Here is a 12,990-nt window from a genome sequence, read left to right on the forward strand (position 1 = left end):
GAACCACTAGAATTTTAAGTATTGTAATAAATTTCATTCTGGTAACATGAAGTAACATCAATGTCAGTTCATCCTGTATTTATTGTATGTCATATTTGGGGTATTATTTGTTTGCTTTAAACATTTCATTTCTGTATAGTAAGACCCTGTAATCACATAATACCATAGAGAGCAGAGTCTTAAGTACAGATATATAAGCAGCACAAAAGAGGCTTGAATTTGTTAGCTGCACTGTATGGTATTGTTCTAAGCAATTAAAATGTCAATATATGATTAAAACAATAATTTAATAGAGGATATTAATAGATGAATAATCTAATAATTTTCATCCAGTTTCTTTTGCATTATTCAGTTCAGCTAAAAAGTGCATTCTTAAAATTATTTTTGAAAAATTATCAAGTTTTGCAGAACTACTGAGCTCTCGGGAATGGCTTTAAAACAACTCAAATACATTTTTAATACTACATTATTGCCCAATTCTTAAAATATCTTTCAAATACACTCTTGCTAAAGAAAACAATCTGCTATTTGCATGTGGATGCACAAAATTACCCAAAGATTTCCAAATTAAAGGAGATTACCTTCAAAGCAATTATTAATTTTAAAAAATTGCTTATTGGAGATTAAACAACAAATGTTCCCAACAAGTAAAATCTTGTACCTGGTTTTATGCTTTGCTGCCTTGCTGCTGCTCGCTCCATACTGTCTTTTACACAGTAGTACAGTTCCCGACACTAACAGATAAAAGAAGAGTAATACAATGTTATTTCTCCAGATTACTAAGTGGGGGAAAAGAACAGCAAGATTCTAAGATTCTACAAAAAGAACAAGCCCCGCGTGGTGTCAGATGACCAAAAGCCTGTTCAAGTTTAAGCACACCTAATTACTAGTTAGTATTTATATTTGTTTTACAAGATGGTAGAGAAACTATTTCATAGCATTTAACCACACAAGCTAGTGAAGAGTTCATGCCCTGGCACATTCTGACCAAGTCCATTCAGTTTCTTACTGTAGAAAAATCATCAAAATAATCCCTCCCTTTCTTTCCAGCAATCAAGATTGCTAGTCATGTACATAATACCTATCTTTTTGTTATTCATATCAATTTCCTTATGACATGTTCTTCTCCTCATTTTCCTTCAACACTGAGATTAAGCCATAATCTCAGAGCTAAATTTAAGAAATTTTTCTGTCCATAGCCCAAGATACAGGACACAGAGAAGGCTAAGCTACTCTATACTATAAAGGAACAAATTTCATGGATGGACAAATTCAAGAGTTGAGATCAATGGCTCAACATCCAAGTGGAAACCAAGTGACAAGTGGTGTTCCTTAGGTGTCAGTAGTGGGTCCAATGCTGTTTAACACCTTTGTCAGTGACATGAACAGTGGAACTAATGGAAGGTGTCTCAGGGCAGTGGAGGGGTGGAAAATAGGTGATCTTAAAGGTCCCCTCCAACCCAAGCCATTCTATGGTTCTAAGATCAAAAATTATCCAATTAACTCCTAGGCCATAGTTTTATTTAGGTTTTGCCCATGAATCCTCTGTAATATTTTTACTATCTTCACAAGCCTGTAAGCTCACACAATATTTAGTAATACTGATGCTTTCCTTCTTCTAACAAAAAACCTACAAGTCATTTCTTAAATTACTTGCTGGTGGACAACTGTCTTCAAGTAAATGACAGGGCACAGTGCCAGCTTCAGATGTCAGTGCCACTAAACAGCCATTTCAGTTCAGTAACCAGCATTGGAAAGAGTGCTATTTTTTGATTAAATATGAAATATGATACGCAAAGGATTTGGTTTTTTCTGTGCTGTTATCCCTGCAGTATTGTCTATATTAAACAAGATTCAAACCTTCTTTGTGTAGAACTTGTTCAGTTGTGTCTCCTGACCATTCCTGCGCCAGAGGCAAAGCACTTTTGTTTTGGGACAGTAAGTCATGTTGATGAGTTTTTCATACCACCAACGTTCATACACAGTTCCAATGTTGCTTCTCAGCACAATACAATCATCACATACCTGGGAGCACAAAATAATACGTAAGATCTTTTAATCTATTTCTCTCATTTCTTCTGCTACTACTTGCATTATATTATTCTTGTCTCTACCTCCATGAAAAATATGTCTCCCGTTGTGTCTGTCCCAGCATGTACTACAAAAGTCTGCTTCTTGATGTGGCGGCTGCCACTGGGTCTCACAGGGAGTTCCCGTCCATTCTAGAAAAAAACCCACATTAATGAATTGGGGTGACATTAGGTGACACAAATGAAAGAAAGATTAATTTTTAACATTATTTAATGAGCTTATTGGAGATAAATTCAGACAAAGCCACAAGCAAGATACTCCAGTAAGTTTAGTTTCAATAAGTGTGACTGTGAGAGTTACCACAGCAGAAAACATTCACATGGTACCATACTCAGGATAGGAAAATGAGGTGTCTGAGTTCTGTTATCATTGCAGGAAACTGGTCTGATTTTTCCCAATCAATTATAAGATGATTTTGTGTCTTTTCAGTGCAGAAAAGTAAGACCCAAATGTAGAAATTACCTTTAAAAGAGCCTAATTTGTGTCCACCCTGGTGATGATTGTGTTTAAAACTGCCTAGATTTACTAACTGAGGCTTTAGCCTATATTCTTATTGATCACAGGACATCAGGTTTATTCTGTATGAATCCTGGAAACAGATTTGTACAGAAACTGATTACAGGTCTTATACTGGCCTGGAAACTGACAGAAGACTAAACACTTCTTACAGTCAAAGTAATCATAAAGGTTCCTGCCAACAAAACTTATTAACAAAATATTAATGTTGCACTGAACTGTCATATGTGTCATGTTTATACATACTTGTATGTCAGCTCTAACTGATAACTGTGTAACATTAAAACATAAACAGGCCCATATAGTCACAGTCTTTATTCTACACTTGTGAAGAGTAGCACTTAAAAATTCAATTAATTTAAATATTTTTAAATTAGTGTTGCAGAGAATATACATAAGATTTTTCAGGCAATTTATCTCTTCCACTGTAGATACCAGAGGTATATCACTCATCACTGTTTTACTTACCAGATTGGCAAGTTTGTCTAGAATATCATTTATTTGCTGGCTGTGCACCAATCCAATATGTGATTTTCCCATTAAACGACGCACCTTTTTCCTAATATCATTCTTGTTCACCTAGAAAGCAGATACACAGACAGTTGCATACTCTCCTCTATTCACAGGAGGCAACTCCAATCTCCCAAACATATCTTGGTTTCCACTGCTAAGAAGCAAAATAACTGACCTCCAGTTCACTCATGCAAGGGCCTCTTTAACTCAGCAGTACAGGACCACGTTGCACATATCCCACTTTTCAGCTACTGTACAAAGGATGCTGTGCTCAACAGATTTCTTGCCTGCAGATTTCCTGTGCACAAGCTGCAGTTCCACTACCCACCACTTCCAACTCCTGACATCAAAAGCCTCAGTTCCCTATGTTACCACTTGTGAGCCTCATTGGCCAGACCAGCTTCACCTTCCTCTGCACAGACTCAAGTTAGGAAGCTGTGGAGCCCTCAATATCTTTCAGAATTCTCATTCTTTCAGCACGTGTTTCCTGGTCACTAGGCTGTGGCTCTAACACTCCCAGGGAATCTTCCAGCAGCAAAAGGTTCTTCCTGAAGATGAGCTGCAGGCAAGCTCAGAAGCAAAATATTTCTGCCTCAGTTGCCATTTCAAAAGGCTACTATAAATGCCAGCCATTGTTACTAAAGGCTTCAAAGACAGTAGTACACTCATGTTTGAGTGCTGATTTCAAGCTGGATGAAACACTGATTTTTAACACATTTGCATTATGACCTTGATGTTGTGGAGTGTATAAAACTAAATCTGCTTCCTTCCTTTAGCAAGGGTTCTTTGTGCTTGAAAGAAAGCATTATATTTTTCAATACACTTTAAAATTAAAACCTACTAGGCTCTGCTATGCAAAACAAAAAAATAAAGTACCAAAGCATTGGGTTTGCAGGATTATGCCTCTCTTGACAGCTCAAATAAATTAATCTCTCTAGTGACAGAAAGCCTTCCAACTTTGCAGTTTCTAGAAACTACCCTTATTATCCACTGCTCTGAGTTTCATAAACAGAGATGTATGGTTTCAAGACAACACCAACAAAATATATTGCTTAAATGTGAGCAGCAATCTATTAAAAAGAACAAGAAGTCACCTTTATCATGAGCATATAAGCAATCATATTATGCAGCAGTGTAGCTAACAAACGATCCTCATCATCCTCCAAACGCTTTCGATCATGTTCTCCCAGGGAAAGATACCTGCAAGAAGAGCTACATCTGAAGCAGACTCACAGGCATTCTTCATCCACATCACTAAAGCACTGGCAAAGGACACAGCACTGTTTGTGAAGTGTATAGCAAATAAAACGTCTAAAAACACCAAGTTAAATGGGCGTTTTCCAGTAAAACAGTGTGATCAGTAATTAAACATTTCCCTTAATTATTAACTAGTTGAAGCAAATAACATCTGCGCAGTGGGAAATTTGTTAGTGGTCCACTGGGCTTATCCATTTCCTGTTCTCTGCAGTCACAGCTCCATGACAATTACAGCTGTCAGAAGAGGAGCACATAACTCAGCACAAGAGCTATCCAGGATTAGAGCTTAAATACAGCTGCAAGGCAGAAGAAAGCTGATGAAGGAAGTGCATCAGGCACTCTCTTCTGTCAGTAAGGCAGGCAGTTTCTGGAATAATAATTTTGAGACTAGCACCCCAAATTAGTTCTTATTTTGGCTACCAGATTTCATGTTCCATGATAGCTTAGCAGTAGAGCTGCAGGTGGTAGACAAGAGCACAGAATGATCAGCTGTTAACAGAGCTGGAGGGAGGAAGAGGAAGTTAGTCAAGATTGACATCTTAGAAGCAGTCAAGCCTTAGGCAACCACGCAGATATTTCTAGAGAGTGGCTTCCTCATAGGTTTTTGGTTTGTTTTTAACTACAAGCTGTGAAAACACTTTGCATTTTGAGAAGGCTCAAAATGCCTTTTCCGGAAATATATAATTCTTTCACTTTATGTCAACACACTATTATTCCAGAATATAGCCATCCTGCCTCAGAAATGTCTTGCTTTACTAATGATCTAGTCTATTCCATCTGTTCATATTGTTATCATGCTTACATTAACCATTTCTCTGGAAAGATCTCACCACAAGGGTTAAAAAATACCTATGTCATAACTGAAGACAAATATTTCAGTATTAGCAGCTACTGACCAGCAGAGAGAGAAAAGGCTCCCTTTGCAATAGCCAGGTATAGTAACAAGGTTTACAAAGTGATAATAGCATGTTAGGCAGAATTAAAGTATTTTTTCCTCTACTATTTTTACTATTTCAGCCTTGGGTGAAAAAATGAGGAGGAAAAAGGTCAACTAAAGAATTTACCTGTCAATCATCTCCTGAGGTCCCTGGTCCATCCCCATTCCTTCTCTCTCTAGCATCACAGCATCCAAAAAAGCATCTTCCCAGAACTGCATCTGGTCCCACAAAGTTGAACGCTCTTTGCCTATGCAATGTATAAAAAAAATTGAGCATTTATTCCATTTATCCAGTCAGATACTTTAGGGTTAATTCCTGTTCATTCCCACTCCTTGAAAATACCATAAGACAACACACAATGAAACTATATTAAAAAAAAATTTAAAAAAAAGGTTACTTGTAAACCACAAGCAATATAACAGTTGAAGAAAAGTGTAAAGGAAAAGACAAGACAAAACTCTCATTCTAATTAATGGCACAATATTTTTAACCCCTTACAGTAAAGTACGTCTCATCTCTATTCTTTAAGGAGTGTATCTTCCGTAAACTGTTAACACTGCCCGAAAGAGACAGGAATATCTCATACAGACACAGATCACAGCAAACACACAGAGAAGTGGAAAGATAAGATTATTACTCAGAGAGAAGGTTTCCATTGCAGCATCCTCTAACTGGTCCCAGACAGATCCTTTATCCCTACCTGCACCATTCCAAGCAGGTAGGAACGATAAATGGGAAGGATGAAAAACACAGGAAGAGAGAGCTTTTGATTAACAGCAAGTCCAGACAAAATACAAAAAAGCCAATGTACTTCTAATTCAAGGATACACTTGAAGCCCTTTAGTACTCTGAGTTTAGCCCTCTGTTCAGTGAGTTAAGCTGAATGATCTTTTTTTCAAGATCAGCAATATATTTTAGCTTTTCACCCCTTCTGCACACTGTTTAAAGAATTCATATCCAAGAAAAGCAAGAGACTTGGACAGATTTAATTTTACTACACCATAATATATATACTACACCAAAATAAACTACACACCAATCTCCTCTTACACTTATTCAATTTCCCCAGCAAAACTTTGGCTTTACTCTGAATCGTCTGATGTGCCTTCCTATTCTACCAGCATGGACAACAGCTAGAGGTTAAAAACAGTGTCAGTTTTTAAACTGAAAGTGAAAATTCCAGTCTATTCTAGACATGATTTCAGCTGAACTTCAACATGAAAGATTCCCTCCCCACCAAAAAAAGTAGCTTACCCAAGAGTCCTTCATAAAGATAGACACGCTGGTTCCCATCCTCTGGACCTCTCCCTGGAGTACTCCCTTTGCTATCCTTCACATTCTGCTTCAAGTTGTGAGACTTGGCCTGAAAATAATACAAAAGAAGTATTGGAACTTAACTCTGCACCCTGCAGGTGAGAGTTAACACTCTTGCACTGTTGGGTTTCAGACACAGTTTGCAAACTATGCTTCAAAAGAGCTTCTCCTGCAAACATTCACAAAACAATTGTTTTGTTCAAAGAGTACCATAATACACTTAAACGTCCAGAGTCAGACAAAGAAAAATCTAAGAGACAAAGAAATCAAAACACAGAGGAGGCACAATGCTTCCCTGAAGGAAAACTGAAGCAAATCAAAATTGCAAGCCTCAGACTAAAGGAAATAACCTCTTTTGTCATCCCTCATATTTCACACTTATGCATTAATAAAGGTATGACATTAAGCAAATAATTACATATCATCTGGCTAGTAGGCCCAGAGAGCTGGGACTACCAGCCAGCAGGAACTGACAACCAAGCTGGCCCATTCATTTCTCTACCACCAGGCAAACTATGGTGTGATATTTGAATTCACTGCACATTACATACACTCATCATCTTTGCTCTAAACCTCTTGCAAGCCTTCTTAGAATTTTATTTAGTTTCCATTTAGTTCTATTCTATTTAGTTTAGTAGAAAAAGGCAGAAAAAGTAAATGTTAAAAGAAAGTTTGATTCTTCAGTAACTGAGAGGACACCCTCTTGCAACAAAGGAAGCAGACACGGTTAAATCATTTTCATGTTTTTTGTAGAAATCTGCCATGAAACACAATGGTTTTGTTTGTTTCTTGACATTAGAAGTAGAAGCCCTGTAAAGGCTTTTACAGTCTTGTCACAATTATAAAATAATGAATACAGTGAGACTAATCTTAAGGTTAGTCTTAAGTTGATTTCTTATTTCACTGAGAGCTTGATTTAGCCAAATCAAGTGTATCCTTATTTTCTGGGTAAGATGTATATTAGAGGTTATACACGATAATCAAGGACTTTACAAAATGAATTGCATTTGGATTTTACCACATACAGATCTTCCAACTAGGCAAATATATTTAAATGTTATAATTACACTTCAAGTAGAATTAAAGCAATATTTTAAAGAAACAGAACAGCAGCTAAAACTAGAATGGATCATTTCTTTACTCTACCAAACAGCTGCTCTAAGAAACAGGGAATTTTCCTTTTAGTAAGGATGAACAATGCCCACCAATGTTTCATTGCCTTTGAAAGGTAATGAAATGTCGATTTCGTTGAGAGAAATATTGAATTAATATTAAACATTACTAGTGTCTCTAAGGTGGTGCAAGATGTTTATCTACTACTTTCAAAAAACTATTTTTTGCACAGGAAATGAAGAAAGATATGTGGATCCAGACAAAACAACATCTTTGACATTGTAATAACTGATTAACCCTTAGAACTGAATCAGAGATCCTCTTCCATACATGCACACACACTGAAATATTACTGTACAAGATATATTACAAAAAAAAAAAAAAGGAAGTCTGCAATGCCCTTACAAAGATAGAGCTAGTAGCAGAGTTTGTCTCAATTTCACTGTCTGACACAGTGCCTCTGGATCCTGCTAAATTGCCACCATTTTCCACACTAGGGCCATCACCAGCATTGCTACTCAAGTCACTGTCTGCTCCCAACGTCTCTCCAGAACTGTTACTAACCTATGGAGAAAAAGAAAGCAATTACCTTCAATGGATAACACATCTGAGAATTTTTCTTATTTTTAATGCAACAAACAATTTGCCTTTTTGGCTCTCAGGCTACCTTTTTAAACTTCTATTCTATATAGATGGTTTATACACAACTAAGACATATTTACAGAGTTGTTGCAATCTAACACCAATATGTTGGAATATGTTGACAGCAATGAGCACCACATGTGAAGGCTGCAATCTGCTCATAAAGCAAGCACAATGTATGTTCTGTCAGACACACATGCTTGCTACACGCTCAGGGGCTCTGGAGAGAGAACTCACAGAGTACATTATGTATGTGACAATGTGCTGCCACACCACACGAATAGTAGGCACAAAATGCCCTTCCCCACTTTAATAAGCAGTCAATCACATCCAGATTTCACTTTGGGCATATCCTACCACAGTGCTGACTTCAGAATCCTGGCTTGTACTTCGGACCATGACTGTTGGTCCTCCACTGGGAAGAGAGTCAAAATCACTCTTCTGCAATCAAAACATATAAAGGACAAGAAGGGTCACATTAGTTTTTACCATACGGAGAGGACATCACTTCCCATTCTTCTGGGCTCCTAAATCACATGCCTTACACTTCCTTAGTTTATTTAGCCAATCAAATAGAAACTACTGTCTTAGTGTCAAAAAGATCATGGTGTCCTGTAACCCAGTTTACAAAAATCAATGCTCTGGAGTAAGGGGTGAAGAAATGAGCCTCTCAAGAATATTCAAACCCTAGAAGTCTTCCCATAATTAAGTAGTGAACAGAAGAATCCTGTCTCTTACCACACAAATAAAGCAAGCATAGGAGCCACTGACCTGAGAACCTGAGGCCAAACTGAGGCCACTGTCTGCACTGATTTGGGATTTCTTCTCATCTGTTTCTCCCAAATCCAACTGTTTCACACCTTCCGGTCCTGAACAAAGGAAAAAGTAAATAATTACTGTACCAACTAAAAACAGCAAAGGAGAAAGCAGATGACAGATTGGAAGCAGGAACAGTACCAAGAAAACAGATTTGCTTTCTCATTTATTTGAATTTTAATGTACTTTTATTATTCCTTGGTACTGAAAACAACAAGACCAGCAGAACCCATCTGCTAGTCTTCAAACATTGGTTTGAGTTTCAAATACTCTGAAGTCCAAGAGTGACTATAATTAAACAGTACCTTTCTTAGCCATTCAAGAGAGATAAGAAGACAGACAACAGTCAAGTAGCTTCCAGCTACAGTAACACATGCAGAGCAGCTGACATTCAACTCTAGGAAGCCACTTCCTTTAATTCTTGGTAATAAAAAATAATACCTATTTACTTAAAAGTCAGAATCCTTTTTTGAACAGCTGAATTGCTCAAAGTCCTGGACTGAGTTTTTTTGGTTGCCCACTGCAACTATCTAGGCAAAAATCGGGCAACACGTGACAAGAAAATAAACAGCAACAATTGGTGTTACCCAGCAAGATTTTCAAAGACTAAGCTTGTATGATGCTGTACTTCACAACATTCCCCAATTACATTAACAAATGGCTCTCCAGAGTTGGCAATCACATAGGTAGGAGAGAGAGAGGGAATCAGCAAGCTTTTAAGTCATGCATTCATTAACCCAAAGATCCAAAAAACACAAAAGAGAAAGAAAGGATAAAGAACTTCATGTTCAATTTCCCATGCACTTCTAGAATTGTATCATCTATTGGCCTCAGATGGGATGGCAGAAAGAAAAGAGAATGATGGAGAGGTAGAGTCTGAAAAGAAATTTGGATAAGCACTGAATGAAGTAAATAACAATGCAAGAAAGAAGTGTGTTATAGGCTGTACACAGACTGTTAATACTCTCAGAAAGGGGAAGAGACTGAATGCAATATTTCTGCCATAGCCATATCTGCCAACTATTCAGTAACAGGAAGACATGATCAGCTGCTGGAATATTTATATTATATACCCATGTCTATAGCCAGTATCTCTAAGCAAACAATGCCACTATCTCTGAAACCAATGACCACAACAACCTGGGAATTATGAATATGTTTGTACTATATGTAATATTAGAGAGGGTAAGACAGTGAAAAGGAAAGAAAAAAGGAAGGGAAGAGAGAGAGAGAGAGAAGGATAATATACAAAGATTTGTGTGAGTGAGTTTGAAATGATATGTAAACTCATGAATAGCAAAGCCATAAGCTGGCTGTGCAGACCATAATAGCTTACTACTCAACCACTAATTCTTCCTGTGAAGTGTTTACAAAAATATTCTTCATTTTTATAGTATTTTGTCTCTAGACCCAAATGCCTTAAGTTACTGTTAATCAAGTCCTCAAAGACTCTAAGAAAGAGAAAAATAAACAAAATTTATGAAGAAGAATACCTAAAAATATCTTTCCTAAGAATTTGGAACATTATTTTTCACTGAAATGCACATAGCTCACTTCTAGAGGTCTATTTCCGCTCATTCAAGTGGTCATCATTTCTAGTTCTGATACAGCAAAAAGTTTTATATCTCATTACTACAGCAGTAACACAAAATTTCAGCTGTGTGTTTTAAGTAATTGAGGAGTTTCCTGTCCCAACACAAAAGTCAGGCATGTTTCCGGCAGTTTGACTTTTAAAGGAATTGAAATTGACTAAAGCGGTTCAGATATTTGAGGACTGTGACTGAGTTTAAGGAGCACAACAGCCACAATTACATCGTTGTCACTGTCAATTTACAGGCACTTAAAAACCTCGATTTCCCTTCTTTATAGAGCCATATGTCTAATACACATGAACACTAAAACCTCTATCCCTCCCAATGTAGGCACCTACCTGAAAGGCTCAATTTGGGAGAGCAGGTGTGTGCATGTGCTGTGTTTGTCTCACACACTCCTACCTCAGCAGATAGCAATTCACACCTGAGTAGAGCACACTGTACTGCAGAGGTGCCCCATTCACCCCATTGTCTCTGAACTAACTCCAGAACTTAACAGAAGGATTTAACTGAGGTAAGCAAACCCAAGCCTGGCCAGAGGAATCTTCACCCATTCATCTTAGCTATCAATCTTTCCCAAACTGCAGTCTGTTTGGGAAAATAGGCAGCATCAGCTCTGCAAAGTACAAACTAAGCTCATGGTTAGGAAACACCTACCACAACATGGTTGTTATAAATTGGCTGTTGTCCTAATGTGGTATGTCCCTATTTACAACAGTGACAACCAAAAGAGCAAAACCTGGTATTGCACCTGCAGAGTATACATCTTCAATATTTTTTTCATTATCATATTTCAATAGATGTTCAGATTTGTGTAGATTTAGACTATTATTTAGACTCTGCAACAGCCCCAAACTATTTCACTCCTTCTTTACTAAGGGATATGAAAAACAAAATCAAGTTGATTCCTTATCATGAGGCTATTTTCTAGAAGCCATCACTAAATACAATTCTTCACATACACCTTCTCTCTCCCACTCAGAAGTATTTCTTGTTGCAGACTGACTGCTCATGGTTGATACCAGTTAAAATTTGCCATCCCACGGCTTGAACAAACAGGAATTCTTCATTCTGGAAACATTTAATCAATCAACATATCCATATCAACAACTTGTTAAACAAGTTTTAACTTCTAAGGAAGGAGATCTTAAAATTCTGATTGGTGAGGATGCAGAACACCTGCTTCCTCTTCTTTGAAGGCAATATTTGGGGGAGGAAAAAAGAAAGGAAAAAAAAAAAAAAAGATATATTTGAACACAATTTCCTCAGGGCAAACAGATCTGTTTGGTCTCTTCAATGGAGACTTTCTTGATAGATTTTTGTTCTTGTGAGTATAAAACCTGTGTGCCATAGATGCAAGCTCACCCTGCACCTGGGGAGTTGGCAGTTATGGGGAGGCTGGAGGAGTCAGTTTCTACATTTTTTTTTAATTTCCTTACTCGTTTTTTCCAAAGATTTTTGCTTTTTCACTTCCTGGTGCTTGTTCCACAATTCTACCCAAGATGCATTGAAAGCAGGAGAGAAAGAGAAACAGTCAGCAGCTGGTCAGACAGGTGAAAATGGGGAAAAAATTTCAAACAAAAACCCCGCCCCTTCACCTCCAAAAAAATAAAAAAAAAATTAAAAAAAATAAAAAGAAGTAAAAAAAAAAGGGTAGAATTTTATGACAACTACTGAGTGAAAGGTTAATTAACACCATTTCATTTTAAAAGAAATCAATGTTATGTATTGACCACTGCATCATCTCTTAGTAACAGTATTCAAACATTAGAGATGACTTCATACAGTTGTGGTTGTGCATCCCCCCTCCCCTCCTCGGGCCACACTTTGACAACAGTGAATCAACTAAGAAAAAACAGCTCTTATGAACAAATAATCACCTTTTCTAAGAAAGGGATTTAACACTCTTAGATATTTACTCCTCTAAAACGTAGGCACCACAGAAGCTCTAATTAACAGAAACATTTTAGTGTCTCTAGTTTATATCACTGAAAGGAGAAAGACACAAAAACAGCAGCAGCAATTCCAAAAATATTGAAGTGTAGGTTAATACAATATTTAACCAATATTATATCTTATATATTATCACAAAGTTTACCAGTTATTTTTGACCTGACAACATTCTCAATAAATGCCTGGCTCTGCCTATGAACCTGTCCTATATGCAAAGAGCTGAACTGCATCCACTTGTTCCAATC

At 37.2% G+C, this 12,990-nt stretch overlaps 1 protein-coding gene across 50 annotated transcripts in view; it reads right to left on the minus strand.

Moving 5' to 3' along the window:
- MADD (MAP kinase activating death domain) overlaps positions 1-12,990 on the minus strand; it is a 68,835-nt gene that overhangs the window by 13,653 nt on the left and 42,192 nt on the right. For 18 of the 50 annotated variants that reach the window (XM_086893953.1, XM_086893952.1, XM_086893943.1 and 15 more), the window contains 10 exons: positions 9,156-9,253; positions 8,742-8,825; positions 8,148-8,306; positions 6,570-6,678; positions 5,442-5,562; positions 4,215-4,320; positions 3,076-3,186; positions 2,115-2,222; positions 1,861-2,025; positions 662-734 (listed from right to left, as the gene is read on the minus strand). In XM_086893953.1, coding sequence (XP_086750079.1) covers positions 662-734; positions 1,861-2,025; positions 2,115-2,222; positions 3,076-3,186; positions 4,215-4,320; positions 5,442-5,562; positions 6,570-6,678; positions 8,148-8,306; positions 8,742-8,825; positions 9,156-9,253 — 1,134 coding nt within the window. Of the gene's footprint in view, positions 1-661; positions 735-1,860; positions 2,026-2,114; positions 2,223-3,075; positions 3,187-4,214; positions 4,321-5,441; positions 5,563-5,952; positions 6,016-6,569; positions 6,679-8,147; positions 8,307-8,741; positions 8,826-9,155; positions 9,254-12,231; positions 12,286-12,990 lie in introns of all 50 variants that reach the window. The other 32 variants (XM_086893916.1, XM_086893911.1, XM_086893934.1 and 29 more) reach the window with 3 other exon arrangements.

Source organism: Cyanistes caeruleus, chromosome 6 (assembly GCF_971803275.1).
Source record: "Cyanistes caeruleus chromosome 6, bCyaCae1.hap1.1, whole genome shotgun sequence".
NCBI classification, from domain to species: domain Eukaryota; kingdom Metazoa; phylum Chordata; class Aves; order Passeriformes; family Paridae; genus Cyanistes; species Cyanistes caeruleus.